General features: G+C 40.2%; 1 protein-coding gene and 2 non-coding genes across 9 annotated transcripts in view; 1 reads left to right on the top strand and 2 right to left on the bottom strand.

Moving 5' to 3' along the window:
- Positions 1–1,406: 1,406 nt before the first annotated feature.
- On the bottom strand, positions 1,407–1,479 carry trnar-ucg (transfer RNA arginine (anticodon UCG)). The gene has a single exon. It is a non-coding gene; the product is annotated as a tRNA-Arg (tRNA).
- A 3,132-nt stretch (positions 1,480–4,611) lies between these two features.
- Positions 4,612–17,571, bottom strand: part of rhbdf1b (rhomboid 5 homolog 1b (Drosophila)) — a 52,063-nt gene continuing 39,103 nt past the window's right edge. For 3 of the 7 annotated variants that reach the window (XM_023291060.3, XM_023291063.3, XM_023291065.3), the window contains 16 exons: positions 16,492–16,720; positions 14,493–14,699; positions 12,726–12,848; positions 12,285–12,427; positions 11,843–12,097; positions 11,628–11,739; positions 11,459–11,533; positions 10,360–10,521; positions 10,078–10,178; positions 9,771–9,834; positions 9,288–9,382; positions 8,866–8,941; positions 8,432–8,532; positions 8,118–8,271; positions 7,714–7,937; positions 4,612–6,737 (listed from right to left, as the gene is read on the bottom strand). In XM_023291060.3, coding sequence (XP_023146828.1) covers positions 6,542–6,737; positions 7,714–7,937; positions 8,118–8,271; positions 8,432–8,532; positions 8,866–8,941; positions 9,288–9,382; positions 9,771–9,834; positions 10,078–10,178; positions 10,360–10,521; positions 11,459–11,533; positions 11,628–11,739; positions 11,843–12,097; positions 12,285–12,427; positions 12,726–12,848; positions 14,493–14,699; positions 16,492–16,720 — 2,317 coding nt within the window. In that variant the 3' untranslated portion in view covers positions 4,612–6,541. The remainder of the gene's footprint in view (positions 6,738–7,713; positions 7,938–8,117; positions 8,272–8,431; positions 8,533–8,865; positions 8,942–9,287; positions 9,383–9,770; positions 9,835–10,077; positions 10,179–10,359; positions 10,522–11,458; positions 11,534–11,627; positions 11,740–11,842; positions 12,098–12,284; positions 12,428–12,725; positions 12,849–14,492; positions 14,700–16,491; positions 16,721–17,571) is intronic. The other 4 variants (XM_023291062.3, XM_055004717.1, XM_023291066.3 and 1 more) reach the window with 2 other exon arrangements.
- On the top strand, positions 8,665–8,758 carry trnai-uau (transfer RNA isoleucine (anticodon UAU)). Its single transcript has 2 exons — positions 8,665–8,702; positions 8,723–8,758. It is a non-coding gene; the product is annotated as a tRNA-Ile (tRNA).

Genomic DNA, 17,571 nt, shown 5'->3' with positions numbered 1-17,571 from the left:
CTCTGAAATACAGCAAGGAGGTGGAGGTGGAGAAGGAGGAGGTGGAGGAGGGGCGATGTCTATCTAAGGGGCATCTAAATGTGTCTCGTTTGATGCTGATCAATGGCTCGTAGATACCGTCCTCTTCATGTCACATTACCATCTCTATAGGAGACTTGATGGAGAGCTGGGGGTGCAGGAGGAGGAGGAGGTGGAGGAGGGGAGGACTGGAAAAACCAAATGATGAATGAGTGATGGAAATAGGGAGGCATGAAATGGACAGGAGGAGGAGGAGGACGTGATAGGATGGAGTTTGGATCGGAGAAGGGATAAGTGTGGAGGTGTGTGGGGGCGGGGGGGTGGAAGGTGGGAAGAGAGGGGAGAGATAATTTCCTATGAGGAGTCTGCAGGGGATGGGGGTGGCGGTAGAGTGTTGGGTGGGGGTTTAATGGCTTTGGGTGCTGCCTCTATTAGGCCAAGCAGCCACTAGATGACAGAATAAGATGAGTGCCGAGATGATTTTTCAGGATTCGTATGTTGGCAGGGTCATTAATTTGTCACTATTAGCTGCTCCACGAATGGGAACAAAGAGACACGAGACAGATCATATTAGATCACAGTTTATCATTGTGCTTAGTTTAAACCTAGTCGTCTTTAAGTCATAATGACATTTAGACTTAAAGTAGCTTTAATCAATATTTTCTGTTTAAAATGTATCAAATTATTACCTTTTTGGGTAAGTCATAATGTACACATTCAGAATTAACACTCTGTTTTGATTGACTCCCACAGCCCTCACAGCATCAGTTCCAGCCGCAGCAGACAGCTGTAAGGATGTTAATGATTAATTGTTGATCAATAAATTGCTGTTGATTATTTACCTGATTAACAATACATAAGGCAGAAAACAAATGGCATGATTGCTAGAAAAAAAAATATTGTAGATTAGCTGTAATGCCGGGTTGTGCCACCAGGTGGAGCCTCTTACTGTTCTGGTCACCTAAGGAGGCCGTTACAACAGCTACTGAACCAGCAATTCCGTGTTCGCAAGCAGAGAGCATTGTGGGAGTTTAGCAAGTGAAGTGCCACAATGAGAAAGTTTCCTGTAATGCTTAATGCCAACCTGAGCGTTTGTCTTGTGGCTATTTACACTATGATGGTATGACTACAGGCTAGAGGTTGAATTCCCATCTCACGTGATATAAGCTGCTCTACATTCTAAGCAGTTTCATCAGGACACTGAATGTTGTCACCTGAGTTAATTTCAGGTTATTAAGTGATCGATAAGGATGCTAATTATTGGTTAAGAAACATGTTGAACATTTGCATGTATAGACAGTTGTTTCTAACAATGTTTTTTATTAATCTCCTTGGGGTAATTGAAGAATTTTGAGCTCAGATCCTTGAACTCTGTATTAAATTTAATCCAACCACGAAGGGACTCGAACCCTCAATCTTCTGATCCGAAGTCAGACGCCTTATCCATTAGGCCACGTGGTCATGTACCGCAGTGAAAATCACAGGTTGGTAGTGATTTTTAAAAACTTCCATTTGTTAGCTGAACAGAAACACAACTCCATATAAATGCTAATCGTAGCATCTAAAGGATGTGCAACTGTGAGCTTAGAAGTTTATCACTATAGCACCGAGCTAGATATTTTTTTTTTTGTTGTTGTTGTAAAACCATTTTGAGAAATTCTTGCAGTGATTTTAGCAGTGGTGTTTTTGTTTATTGCTAGGTGCCAGAATGTTCTAATGAAAGGTAAGATAACGTTCTCAAAGCCATTCTAAAACTGTTTGGTGATAACATTGTTGAACCATTATGCCCTAACATTCTTAAAACATCTTGCCAATGTTGTAATGAATATGTTCTTCCTTTGCTGTCACGTAGCATTAAGGGAATGTTTTATAGAACATTCTTACGTCGGCAGCATCCCCAAAATATCCTGCAGGTAAAATGTTCCACATTTGTTGTAATATCACATTACAGAAACATTTTATACAGTCATTTGATGACCTTGATAGCACTCTGAGAACATATTTTGAATGTTGGTTTGAGAATGTTACCATCTAGAATCCTTAAAGCATCCTCTGAATGTTGCAGTTAAAACATTATGTCTTGGTTAACATTTAACCTTAGAAGAACATTATTGCAAATGATAAATATCCTTCAAACATCCTTTGTAACTCACAGCTAGATGTTGGCATTTGATGTCAAAATGAACTTGGTATGAGATGCTGGGAGGACAAAGTTGTCAAAGATGCAACTCAAAACTAACAATATGCCTGGAAGCTGCCTCTAAACATTCATTTAATACCATACAATTCACCTTATGTCTGATTTCACTTTTTAAACTAACAGCACTGAATCTGCTGCCATGAAATTAATGTATTATTCAAATATTTTATTTATTTTTTTCATTCTGGGAAATGAAAGCACAAAGACCTCTCACCACTGTTCACCATGTTTGAGTCATGGTCTCTGAGGGAAAAGCAAACCAGAAACACTGAGCTTTCTGTTCTATCATATCGTTGGCCTAGCGAGCTCATAATAAAGACAGCACTCCAGGAAGTCACTGATCCCGTGAATCACATCTTTCTTTTTATCCATTTTTACTTCTCAGAAAGACACTTCACCTTCAGTCTTTGTGCTAAGCTAAGCTAAGCTAATCAGCCACTGTTACAGTTGTTTTAAAAAGTCCCCATGTTTCCTTTTTCTGCTGTGTCACCTCAGCTGATGTACTTCCACCAGTTTGAGCTGCTTCTGCTCACATGAATGACAAAACTTCAAAAGGTCACTATAAAAGTTGAAGAGTGATTCCTGCTGGCCTTATGTAACCAGATGAGCAAAATGTCAAATTGTTTGATATTCAATAAGATCGGCTAGCCATAGCAAAGGTCTCCATCACTCACTCATTCTCTATTTCTGTGCATATGGAGAAAGAAAGGAAAGCACTGGGCTACAGTCCTATAAAATGAATCTGCATGCGTTTTCTTTCATGTTTGCACTCATATCTTGTAGCTGCTCATCAAAGCTGAATGTTAATACAAATTTTTAAAATTGTACCAACCTATAAAGATAATCTAAATCTCCATTTTATGTAGTTAAACTTGTACTTTATATTGCTGTTCTACATTTTTATAAAATCAAGAAGCCAAAGTAGGGCAAGTGCATCACATTACCACAATACCACATTCTACTTTATGCAAGCTGTTTGCACAAATAGAACTTGTGTTGTATTCTGTATGCAGACCAGCGTTGTCTGTGTTTGTGCTGTTCGTCCTCTCAGCTGCTCTAACATAAGTGCACACTTATTTAGACTCAATTACAGACAAGAATTAATGAATGACAGAGTACCACGCGTGTGCTGTGTGTGCATGTGTATGCAAATGTCACAATGTGTGTGTTTGTGTGTGTGTGTGCACACTGAAGGAGAAGGAGAGGTAAAGATGAACAAACACACACACACAGGGGGCATCAGGGGCACCAATAAGAGTTCTGCATGCTAATAAACCTTCTGCTTGAATTAATGACATTCAAATCCCAAAGAATATCACAACGATGTTGCTGCAATTGAAGCTTTATACCCAAAGCAGCAGTCATGTTGCAACTTTGTGCCACATTCAGCCTCTAAGTGATTAGTCTTGGGTTGCCATCTAGAGGGCACTTCTCAAACACAACAAATGTCCTTTCTTTTTGTTTTTGGTGCTGAACTGCTCAAGTTAACATTCCTTAAGGTCTAATCAAAGGAAATAATACGCAAACAGCTGATTAAATGCATAATCAAGACACTGGAGCTGCTTGCACTTGCAATGATGCTTCTATCTGTGGATACGTATGGAGTGGCAGAACTTGATGAAGAAGGGCTAGTTTTCGAAAAGCACATGACATGAATCAGCTCCGTTCATTCTCCACATCTGACAACAAGAAAAGCACTCAAAGAATGCAGTACTCCGCCAAGGCTGCTCAGTCGTTGTATCATTTCCGACAAATGGAATCTTGAAAATATTTGTGGCAGAAATCCCGGCACTATAGAATGTGACCATTTAATGTAGATGTACCCACCATCAAAATGACCTTGCGCTGAGCACAGGTGTGTGTTATGCATGTGTACGTTATGTACAGATACCAAATCTCATGACCTAAATATGTAGCAGGGGGCAGGAATTCATGGGACTCAGAAACACCCCCACAATTGAATCAATTGTTCCTTGTATTATTTGTGATGGATCAGTCCTGATAAGTCCGCAACGGACGATTTTCAGTAGGATCGCAATCATGTGATCGTCAGCAGGTAGCGTTCACTTGTTGTCATAGTTATAGTGGCGCCGTGCCGCTATCTGACAATGATACAGAAATCTTTAACAAATATGTGGATCCAGACTATAAAGCCGCATCACTGCCAAAATCTAATCAGTTAGTCCTTGTGTCATCACATAACTCCGCCAAGGCCCTACATCCTTGGCGGAGTAAAACTATGACCCAAGCTTAGACCTTGTCAGCTCTAGTGATGCAATCAGTCAGTGCTTGGTCCTTATAAGCCAGTAACCTGCAGAGCAGTGCTGAGGTTGTGAGTTCAAGTCTTACCTGGAGCATGCACATTCAGCTTCCTACAAATATCCTCACTGACAAACTTTGTTTCTTGTTGCATTTATTGTCAGGTAGCTAAAACGCCACCGTCTTTAATAAAAAAAACACACACATACACAATTTCACCTCCGTAACAGCTATTCACAATGGAGCTACATGTGTTGTCTTTACAGATTTAACACAGGGTGAATATAAAAAAAAACAATCCATGTGTGGCTGAAGTGCATTAAAGGCTGTTGCAGAAAGGTTTCCAGACAAGTAAACAAAATGGCAATTCAGCCACCAAATACTGAAGTAAAAGCATATCTTACATGATTTTTTTCAGTGTGAAAAGCAGTTTCTACCATAGACTGCATACAAAAGATGGATGTAGTGGTTGGGTTGGATAAGTAAAGTGAAACGGAAGTGCTTTAAAACTACATTTTTGGTAACAGCCGACAGGGGGCGACTCCTCTGGTTGCAAAAAAAGTTCTATTATATGGAAGTCTATGAGAAAATAAACCCCTTCTCACTTGATTTGTTACATTAATAAATGTTTTCCTAATAAGTTTATAGTTTGAATTGTAAGTTTCAAGACTTTCAGAATACAGCACAATGTTTATTTAGTCAATTACGGTCCCATTTAAAGGAAAATGGACAATAAAGCAAGATATCCTTTATGGTGTAGCTACCTTGTGATTGACAAGTTCCAGATTCTCAATAGAAATGTTATAAAGATTAACAGCTAATTGAAGTTGATAATTTAACTGATTAAAAATATAGTCACTGATAAGACAAATTAGCTGTAGTACCTGGTTAGAGTTACAAGTGTGTTTACTGACATCACTGCTGTCTAACTGCTAAATGCGGGTGTCGTGTTGATAAACTGTGCAGCTCTCTGAATCAGCGAGCTACCTGAGGCTAATGCTAAAGCTAAATTAGGATGTTGAAACGCTAATACAGGCCAGGAGCTGTGAGGCTGTCAGTAGAGAGAAGCGGCTAATGGTGCTAATGTTTAGTAGCAGCAGGACTACATGCTTCCAACAACATTCAAACTACAATGATGAAGTGTATTTGGGATAATCTGCTAAATCTAAGACATTTAGAGGTGGACGTAAATAATGATAGATTGCCTGGACTGATTGAGTTGGTGCAACAGTATCTATGGGAATCTGTTTCAACAGCTGGACCAGTGTTAGCTACAGTAAAAAGGTCATCATGTAGATCAGGTGTGAAGCTTGTTTGCTGTGTTTAATACCTTGGATTTTGATTGTTGAATAGCAATGTTAAATGTAGTCAAAGTACCAAACTCGAGATTTCAGAATTGTGGTCAACAAACCAATGGGTGACGTCACAGTACGTCCATGTGTTATATACAGTCTATGGTTTCTCGAGACGTTAATGTCAGAAGTTGCTGACATAAATGCGGCATAAGAAGACAACGTTCGTGTGGTTTTGTGTATTAATAAGGCACATTTAAGCATTGTAGGGCCTCATTTCTTGGCAAGTTTAAACTCCAAGGACATCCAGTAAAAGGAAAAGACTGAACATCTGTAAAAAAGTATAAAACACATGTCCGCTCCTCCCATGCAGCTGTCTCAGGTTGTAAAGTTCCTTTTGGCCACTAAGGGGTGCTGTTTACAAGAGAAGAGGTAAGTAATTTGGCAGGAAACAAGTGTCTGTAACTGTCTTCCAGTGTGACCGGTCATTGATTAGCCCAGCTAGAGATCAGTCACACCAACGGTCCTTTTCTTTACATTGTTCATTTTGTTCTCATGCACGTGAATTTTTAAAAAGTCAAATACCTAAAGGCTTTCATGCATTGCCTTTCTTCATAGTGGGGTCTCTTGTACCTTTCCATAAAAGCTACATGTGGAAATCAGAGGTCCAGTCAAAATCCTGAAACACTGGTCATTAGAGTCCAATTTTTAAACTTCATCAGTCAGTGACATCAGTGCAGAAACAGAACAGTTACATTCCAAAGACTGATGTTCAGAGGAGGTGTGCGTTTAGGTCGTACTTCTCGCAGAACTTGTCTGTGATGGGGATGCAGGTGAGGTACTCGCACCAGTCGCATTTTACAGGGTAGACGTAGAAGAGAACAGCCAGGGCAGAGAGCAGACCCAGGAAGATGAGCAGGAACACACAGATCTGGACTCGCTTTCGGTACATATCAGAACGCCCGAAGCTGGGGATTACAAAAAATACAATCAGCATTAGTCATTCCATAATGGGGTTAAACGAGCAAGTCAAAGATGGTTACATGAAATACATGTTTCTTAGCTGTCAAATTGGATACAGTTAAAGATAATTATTAAATTCACCATAATGATACTCTCAGATTAACACAATGGGTTTTTATACACATTGTAAAGGTGCAAGATTTTTCTCAGAGAGTTCATGATGTTCTGCATTAAATACCCAAATCTGTAAGTTTATTGGCAAGCCTTATCCACTGACTTGGACTGGAACAACTTAAATGCTGCTATTAGACAGTTGCCTTTCATTTCAGTTACCACAACATTAACACTGATGCTGAATTATTATTTTTATAACTTTATTATTAAGGATTGTAACCAAAATCAGATTTTGCCCCATTATGTTTCTGTGTTTTCATTTTTCTTAAATAAAACATTTTGTCAGAACATTTGAGTTTGAGTCATAAACATAAAATTCTTAGCATTGCATTAAAGGTCATCATAATTTGAATTACTGAGAGATATATGAGAAGCGTGACACCACTCTCATATGTCTGTAAAACATGATGCTACAACTAGCAGACAGTTAACTTAGCATAAAGATTGGAAGCAGACTTTCAGACTCTGAACAGTGCCATGCAAGTTCCCTTCCCCGTTTACAGTGTTAATGCTACGCTAAGCTAACTAGCAACTAGTTCCACTTTCATATTTGGCCTATACATAGCAGAGTGGCATCAATATTCAGTGTAACTTTTGGGAAATGAAAGGAAATTTGTATATTTTCTCAAAATTCAACCGTACTGTCACTGTAGATCTATGTCTGCCCTGTGTAGATAAAGCTGATTAAAAATCGTCTCGCTCATTTTTCTATTCACCTATCTGATGACAAGCACACAGAGTTCTAATCTGTCTGTAAACTGATCTCAAAACACCTAAGAGTTGCAATCATCCATTTTCATAACCCACCTGATGTATGGCAAGAAGGCAAAGGACAGGAAGAATCCTGACACAAAACCACAGATGTGGGCAAAGTTGTCGATCCAAGGAAGCAGACCGAAGGAGAAGAAGAAGACTGAGATGGCCAGCAGCTTAGCGAACGCACGCCATGGTCGCTCGAGGATCTGCCAGCTCTGAAACAGCTCCACAAACAGACAGGCCAGGATGCCGAACTGGCTGCCAGCAGGACCCACCTGCGAGAGGGGGATGAAAAAAGAGAATACATGGATTGATGATTGTTTTGCACAGACAATTTTAGATGAATGCACCAAATGAAATCAGTGTCTGTTTTTTTGTAATATAACTTATTCACTGAATCCTGTATGCTTTGGGGTTTTATAGGATGTAGCGTTTTGTATACAGTTGGCTTGTACCTCTGCTCTGTAGGGCAGGAAGATGGCAGAGGCCAAGTTGCCAGTGATGCCACTTAACATGTAGATGATGGAGATTCTCAGCCAGCCAGCCAGCTTCTCTATATCCCTCAGCACCGTCATCTGGAACAACACCGACACCAGGCAGTGCAGGATCCTACAGACGCATGCAGCCTACAAGTTATTACTAATGCTGAACCAAATCCTTACACAATTTTACAGTTTCATCTGATCTATAATTTAGGCAAATAAATTGTTTTATTTTCACCTTAAACATTATTTTTTATAATAAAAGCAAAATAGAGGAGTAAAGTCACCCAGCATGAAGAAACAGAGACAGCCACAGCCGGGAAAACTGATCTGGGATCTCTGGGTTGAGGAAAGGCAGCAAACCACACACATCATCCATACAGGCCACCTGAGAGAGAACATGAGGACACAGTCAGGACTGGAGGAGCTGTCAGTCTGTGAGGCTCCACTGCCACCATGTGGAGAAACACAACATTGCTGAATTCAGTCCAAAGTCTCTTCAATTCACAACACTCCACAGGCTCCAGTGGCGCAATCGGTCAGCGCGCGGTACTTATAAGACAGTGACCTGCAGAGCGATGCCGAGGTTGTGAGTTCGAGCCTCACCTGGAGCAGTCAAGTTTTAGATTCAAACTGAGTTGCTGAACAAAAAGGAGAAGGTCTCAGTTGAGAAAAAGGTGACAAATTCTGTAAAATGAGCTGCGTGTGCTAGTGGTCCTACCTGTGAGCAGAGTGTCGCCTCCTCATGGAAGTAGCCATGCATGAAGTCACAGTACTCTCTGGAAGTGATTTCACATCTGCAATACAAAATGCACGGGTCAGTTTACTCTCAACAACTCATAAAAAAAGTTCAAATTTTAAGATGAGATTAATACATAATTTTAAGCTTAAGATTAATGTAATTAAATGTCAGGGTTTGACAACATAAAAAAACACTTGATGTGTGGTACTTTTTATAACATATCATGGAACTGAGTGGTGCGCGGTTGCTTTTCTGTCCTTAGATTATGAAAGGATTGTTAAAACATAAAATACGTCATATTTAAACATGAAAACAGTCAAACATAATACCGGCAACAGATTTAGGAAATCTATACTACCTCAACTCTCGTTTAAAGTATGGCAAGTCAAATCCTTTCTCACCGTCCTTTGGTTCCGATGCAGCAGGGCCGGCCGGTGATGGTACAGTCTATGTGGGCGAGGTTGGTGTGATTCCCAGAGTTGTACCGTGTACAAACCTACAGATTACAAACACAAGCAGAGTTATGCAACAGCTTACTTTTACGACGGTGAAAAACAAGCAGATGATTGTGTCTGAGCTTCACCTCAAGCGAACTCCTTCAATTTAATTATTCTCCTTTCTAGTCATCTTTTAGGGACACTCCCTTTACCTCGTAAAGCACCCAGCAAACCTGCACTGCTGTTTTCAACTGTTTTATGAAATATTTAACTATATCACTGTGATTTTAAAGGCACGGGTTGTGAATTCAGGGTTCATATAATTTAGTTTTCATTTTAGCAAAGCTCTCCAATGTTAGCTCATAGCTTACTGAGTATCTAATCTTATATATGTAGTATATTAGAGTCAACTAAATGCTTTAACTGTCAACATATAAATGTACTCACTGGCCACTGGGTGATGTCGTCAGGCCACTCATGAGGGGAAACTGAGGCTGGCTCCAGACAAATTCTACAAAATCGATAGGAAAAGTCAGAAAATCAATAATAGAAATAACAGTGAACGTTGTCGTCCTGTGTCCTGACCGTACAGTCCACATATGAAGTAAAATGATGTCTCTTAAGTGTATCTGCAGACTGCTGCTCCTGTCTAAAGTATGAGGATAACGGCAACAAACTGCTCTCCTAAGTGTAGTCCATTAAAGCACACGGATAAGAATCACACTGAGTTTTCTACACAGCAGTTGTACGCTACCTGGGGTCCTGATGACAGACTGAACCATGCTGCCGTAGTTTTCCATTTAAATACGGCGCACTGGGATGCTGAGGCCACTTCACCCACACTGCCAGGGTAGTCTGCAGCACAACACCGACAGACAGAGGAAAATAAGATGCATTTCTGTTCAATAAGCACTGATATTCTCACTGGGGCAACATGTGTTCAGGAGTTTTTGCCTGACAGGAATCAATAATGAGAATCTTTTCCAATGAAAGCACAGTGTTTTGGTTAATTCGTTCGGGGTGGTGTTTCACTGACCGAACACTCCTCTTGTAAAGTCTGCAGGCAGCCGGATCGATCGTTCCTCACGCAGCAGCCCGATTCTCTCTCTTTCGTTTTCTTCTCCTGGATCAGTCTGTGGATCTCTTGGTCTTGACGCATGCACGGGGAAAATTTGGCTCCTAGGTGAATCAATGCTTCCTGGAGGTCAGGGGAGAGCAACATTGGTAAGAAAAACTACTGTGGATATAAGCCACTAGTTTCTCCTCTCAACTCATACACCCCCTTATTGACACCACCCTAATGCTACAAATCTACTGGGAAAAAAATAAACAGCTGGATATTATCTAACTGGATATTATATGTTGTATTATATTCTATTACTGGGGTTTGTATGTTAGCGTACTGTTAAACATTGTCATGTCAAAGTTAGGAGGCTCTGGGTTCAAACCTGCTGTTGGCTGGTGCCTTTTAATTGCTTGCTTTTAAATTACACAACTAAATAGTCAATGTTTTGGTCAGTTTGGTCACAGTTGCGCTAATACAACAAGAGAGGCTGGACATTTCAGCCATTCATCCATTACTTTAAGCTAATGAACCATGATGACTTTTAGTTAACTATTCACCCATTACTTTCAATTAACCATTTCAAAAATTCTGTCAGTTCTTCAGCTAATTCCAGTCATTTATTCATTACTTTAGCTAACTATTTCAACAAATTTTAGCCAACAACAATTCATCAATTTCTTTTGCTAATTTGCTAACCAGTTTCAACTAATATGCTCACCATTTAGCTATAATTACTTGAGGCTAACATTCATTCAGCTGTCCGTTTTAACCATTACTTTTAGACTTCTCTGCTTGTTTAATACCTGCATTTTATAAACCCTTAATTGCAACAAATGGTCACGTGTTACAGCTGACTCAATGTGTTAATTATTTGTCTATTTTAATCAAAACAAGTTTCCTAAGTGACTCTGCAGTTCCATCACAAATCACATAAAACCAGGACCCTGGTTGTAAATCATAGATGTAGTATAATATAGATGAATATGCTGCATATTTCCCAGCTGAACGTCCACACTTCAGAGCTGAAAAAGAGTAATGTGTAGATAGATGGAAGATTAAAAGTACTTACAGAGCTTGGACCCACCCAGAAGTTCTGTTGTTGCACAAATTTAACATTTTCATAAACTCCCTTGTTCCTCAATACCTCAAAAATGAAAAATAATATTACATTATTTAACAATTTGTTCACAGCAAGCAAGCCATTATAAATAATGACAGTGAGTGTAGAATATACTTACAGAGTCAACAGTTTCATGCTGAGAGAAGCCCACAGGGGCAATGCCATAGATAGTGACAGCCAGAATGGTTATAAGTAAATGGACACATGTGATCCAGTAGGTAAAAAAAGGCCTGCAGAGGGGAGGAGGGCACTTAATGCTTTTTTCACCAAACGTGTATAATTTGACATCAGAGGACGGTCATCCTTAAAAGAAAACAGATTCAGCTCTCTTACCTGTGATCATCCATGTCTTCAATCTGCCTCTTGACATAGCTGTCAATGCGCTTGCGGTACGTCCGGTTTGTGAGACGACCGACCATTCCCAGCCCGTACGGTCTCTTCTCTCGGGCGAAGAGCTTCTTAACAGGAACCACGATTCTCTGTCCTCGCTGCTGATGGCTGTTGACACTAACCACCTCCTGTCTGAGACGCACTTTAGGCTGGACCAGAGAGCCATCTTTTGCCTTTCGCCATCCTCGCTCTAAGGGCCTGGATTAAGGCGCAGGGAGAGGAAAATCCCAAATGAATACGAGAGATTTTTTAGTCAGGGCATATCCTAATATACTCAGTAATCTCATAAGATGGTATTTTAAGTGACGTAAAAGTTGACCGAATTTGGCTTCTAGTGTCTCCTCTCATCTCCTTTCATATGTGCAAATGAAAAATATCAACTTACAGCATGAGGTGACTCCTCTCCAGTTCATTCTTATCCAGTGCACTCCCAGTGAGCTCGCTCTCATCCAGCGGTTTGAGAGCGGCTTCTGATGGAGTCTCAAAAACCTCATCAGCGTAACTGGACAACTCATCCTGCAGGCCATCCTGCAAAGATGAAAACCAAGTAAGTAGGCGTCCAAAACAAGAGCTAATAAATACAAATGAAGTACATGACATATGCTTAGACTACAAGAAGGTGCTTTGAATCCAAGATCCAAACATCAGCTGTTTGATCCTGAGGATGAGCTAAACAGTACAAATTCCTGGATCTTAATTGTCTCACAAACAAACACAGAAACGAAGGATGGCTTGCCTTCATGGAAAACTACAGAAAACTCAACAACAGTCCGTGTAATTGCAGGCTGTAGGAGCAACAGCATGTGAATGCGTTGCTTCAACTCACTCTGGTGAAAAAGGAAGTATCTAGATCATCAGGGAAATCAACAGTGTCGTCTTCAAAGAAGCTAGGAGGCATGAAACTCCGCCTGCGATGTCTCCCAACAGTGCTTTCACCTAACGTCCGGCCCTAACAAACACAATCACACAAAAATCGCCATTATCACTGTTAGCAGACAGAATGGCAGTGACATTTTCTGTACATAATCATATCAACAATTGGATTTAAGCAATAAAATATCCATAAAAAGGTGGCATATGTGGAAGTTCAATGCATATGCAGCATCACTGTGATATTATTTTTGCAGTGTTTTAACTGATTAGCAAATGAGACCATGGGTAATATTAATATCAGCCATTGTTTTTGTGTTTTTGCTTATGGTCATATTGAAGTGTGTAGAAGCTGCAAAACAGGAATTTCTTGCGTCTGATGTTTACATGAAGCTGTGGCCTCTGTGTGTTAGTGCATTAGCTCTGCTCTTCTGGAATATTCTGACCGCAATCCAGCAGATAGCTGAGCATTTACTGTGCATTATCATGGACCATCTGTTGGTGAACCTGCCCCAGTAACCCCCACCCAACACACACACACACACACACACACACACACACACACACACACACACACACACACACACACACACACACACACACACACACACACACACACACACACACACACACACACACACACACACACACACACACACACACACACACACACACAGATACCGTTAAAGTGCAGAGCTACATATTTCTTTCCATACTGTATATGTGTGTCTGTAGCAAGTGGGCCACATACATAGAGTCAACTGCACTCTACTGTAACATATTTAGTTTAATCCTCAATAAGACAGGCTGATCTCATGTTTTACATAACAACCCTGTGCACATTTAAATACACAGACAGATGCGAGTGCACAGACAAACTCACAACATGAAAACCATCCATTCATATGATTCAGAGGCAGGAAACGCCACAATTTATTGAATGCAGCTTTTTAGAACTCTTTCTACAAAAACATAAAAAAAGGAGATTAAAATGTGTGTACGGGCTGTTTTCCTAGAAAAGATTACAAGCGCTTTTAATGCAGTTTAACCTGTTACAGCAGGTTATAATGTACATTTATATTACAGTGGCTATAAAAAAAAAGTATTCACCTTCCTTCAAAGTTTTCAACATTCATTTCAATTCAGCATTAATTTATGATCAATTTAATTAGTTGGCCATTCTAGAACATTCACTTGCTTGTTTTATATCATTTCTGTGTATCTTTGGCTGCGTGCTTGTTGCATTCATTTAACCCTCTACTTTTACCAGCCCTCCAGGCCTGCTGCAAAGAAGTATCCCCAAATCATGATGCTGCCACCACCATGCTTCACAATGGAAATGATGTGTTTGTGATGTAATGCAGTGTTCAGTGTCTTCCAAACACAGCATCTAGTCTGATGGGCAAAAAGCTCAGTTTTGGTCTCATCAGGCCACAGAGCCTTCTTCCAGCTGACTTCAAAGTCTTCTACATGACTTAAGTGTAACTACAGTCGAGCTTTTTTCAATAGTGGCTTAAAAAAGGCAATAAAAAGAAAACACCTTCAAGGGAGGTGAATACATTTTAAAGGCAATGTATGCAAAAGAGACGAGAAATTTACATTGCAGGAAGATCTGGGCTGGCAGTAGCGTAGAGGTAACAATAGTGGCTTTATTGCAAACGTTTAAAGCAGATTTTGCAAAGCATGTATGTGGATGTCGTCACTGTAAACGAAAAATAAACACCTTCATCAGTGCTGCTGCAGCCTTGATACTCATGACTGCGACAGACTCCCGCTTGCGTCGTCGTGGCAGCCGGTTGAGGGCGGAGCGGGAGCTGGAAAATGAGCAGAGCGATGCGGTGCCGGGTGTGATGGGAGTTTGCGGGACACTGAAGCCATCTACCTCTTCCACCATACGGAAGGCACGGCCCCGAGCCAGGGGGTCTACGATCTGCGCACAAGCACACGCAAACACACGCACACACAGTACGTACATGTTGGTTCACAGCTTTGTTTCTATTTTCAGTTGTCAAGCCACATACAACAGGAAACAGCAGTGAGCAGCAGGGATGCACAAAACACAAATCCAAGGTAGGGGTTAGACTGATGGTTTAGGTGAGAAGTAGCTTCTTCTTAAAGGTGCTTAAAGCTGATGCAGCAGTTTTTTTGTCATTGGCCAAAAAAATCCATACTAGTATATTCAGTATGTTGCAATTCAAGAGGTCTAAGAGGAAATTAGACTCCTGCACCGCCTCAATGCTTCTTTTCCAGGCTACTGAAAATCTAAGCCGTAACAGGACAGTTTAATCGATCGAAGGGCTTTTTACCCAGAACAGGCAAGAGATTAAGTGCTACAAAGTCCATAGTGGACTCAGGAGTGCTGAGATTTTATCTCATTAAACCCCACAGGTGAGTGTTAACTTTAAACATGACTAAATAATGATGTTTTGTTGTTGTTGTTTATGTTTTGCCTTTCGATCTACCTGCAAGTCTATTTGGAAGAATTCAGTGCTAGAAAGCTGATGTGCTACAAATGATATTTGGTAATTTTAGAGATTTGCCAATAAATATTAATACTGCTGTTTATGATTTCAGCTATGCTTTGAAACTGACAGCATGGATTTGTCCTCTACAACACTACAATCCACAGATATGTCAAGCAACAGTCAATTTCACTATTACATTTAAATGGAAATGTAATCTGACTTTTTTTTTGCGGTGAAACTATATTATTACAACCACTAAAAAAAAGCAAGTCAAAAAGTGTGCATGATTTGCATACTGCAAAAAACAGCAGCATTTTAGGGCTACTAGCACTTACTATATGGGCGTATGTTAGCATGCTAAGAACTGAATTAACAGAGAAATGTTCTCAACTAAAGAGCCATATTTGTTTTGACATACATCGATTTTTTTCTAGCAAAACAATTAGCACAAACTGTAAATAAATGTATATACATTTGAATTTATGTTTGTTATATATTGATCAGAATTGCAGTAACAAAAAACTAATTTAATGTGACATTTTTTTTTTAGATTGAAAGCTTTATGTATTGAAATTATTGTATAATTATTCATATTAACAGTGCTACGATACAACTTACAGTTGTGTCATTCACTGGATTGTTACTGTGGTTAGTTATATGTACACTACCGTTGAAAAGTTTGGGGTCACCCAGACAATTTCATGTTTTCCATGAAAACTCACACTTTCATTCATGTGCTAACTTAGTTGCACAAGGGTTTTCTAATCATCAATTAGCCTTTCAACACCATTAGCTAACACAATGTAGCATTAGAACACAGGAGTGATGGTTGCTGGAAATGATCCTCTGTACCTCTATGTAGATATTCCATTAAAAATCAGCTGTTTCCAGCTAGAATAGTCATTTACCACATTAACGATGTCTAGATTGTATTTCTGATTAATTCAATGTTATCTTCATTGAAAAAAATGCTTTCTTTCTAAAATAAGGACATTTCAAAGTGACCCCACAGTTTTGAAGGGTAGTGTATGTTTGACATTTTGACAGTCTTTACAAATACTTTGCTTCATGCATCAGTTGAACAACTCATCAGTTAAGCCCTAGGAAAGATAATAAAGCAAAGAGGTAAAGCATGTGCTGAAAAATGGAGAAAGACAAAAGTGGAAGAGTGAGGGAGAAAAATGTGATGGAGCAAAAGGTGACTAATTGTCCCATCTCCGTCTCCATCCCTCTAACGTGCCCGTGGCGCTGGCCTACCCTCTGCATGCCATAGTGGTGGTGATTGGGGTGGAGGGGTGGGAGGTAGAGGGGAGGAGGGGTCTCAGTGCTGGCCAGGGAGAGATTGTCTTGGCTGTGTAGCTCCATCTCCCTCATCACCTGCGGCTTCAGACCCCCGTACAGATGGCTGCAGTGCTGCAGGCTCTTCCTCCTCCATCGCTGGGTGCTGTCGCTGTCCTTGCTCACCCCGAACCAGTCAGCCGTGCCCCTGGGGAGAGAGAGTCGACTCCGGTTAGTGAAAACCAGAATGTTCGGGCGAGTTTGCTAGACTTCGGAGTGGTTCATGAGAAATTAGAAAGGTTAAGTGCAGACGGCAATCGAGAGAAAATTGCGTATTTTTTAACGGAAGACACTTTGACATGTCACAGCAGGAAAAGCATCAATGTAATCAGTAACATCATTGACATGCTGGCTCGCTGGGACATTTAATGGAAGTGGGCCATCATTAGTGCTGTTTGTTCCACTTGTGCTTTTCTTGCTATGACAAATCAAAATGTCCACAGTGCATAAAGTCTATTCATTGTAAGATTAGAACTGTGTATCCCTCTTGATTACCATGACATGCTGATTAGTTGATTGATTGTTGGGGATTGGTTTAATGGATAACTGGGTCACTTGTTTGTTGCTTTCCTATGCATGCAGAGTAAAAAGACCACGCAAGGACAATGTTGGATAGGAATCAAGATGCAGTTTAACACAGGTAACACAGGATTGAAGCTATGAAAACTCATCCCAGTATCAATATCACATATTTTGATTTTTTTCCATAAAAAACAATCCCTTCATGTCTTAAAATATAAATTACATCTAACTCTGTACCACTGCCTCCTTTAGAATGTGAAGATCTATGAAGTTCCAGCTTCACCCCTTTGCCAATCACTGTAGCTCGAGCACACCAGCTCACCAACAACTCTATTCAAACACTGTACAACTCCCCTACATTACACACTATGAAGTTGTAACATTGGACTATTTCAGCCATGCATGTTTGAGCTGGAAATAAGAAAGTTACACCCTGCAAACTGACAGCACTGGTTCTTTAGGTTTGTTAGGAATTTA

This window comes from Amphiprion ocellaris, chromosome 18 (genome assembly GCF_022539595.1).
Source record: "Amphiprion ocellaris isolate individual 3 ecotype Okinawa chromosome 18, ASM2253959v1, whole genome shotgun sequence".
Lineage (NCBI taxonomy): Eukaryota > Metazoa > Chordata > Actinopteri > Pomacentridae > Amphiprion > Amphiprion ocellaris.
This window is presented reverse-complemented; position numbering and strand designations above follow the sequence as displayed.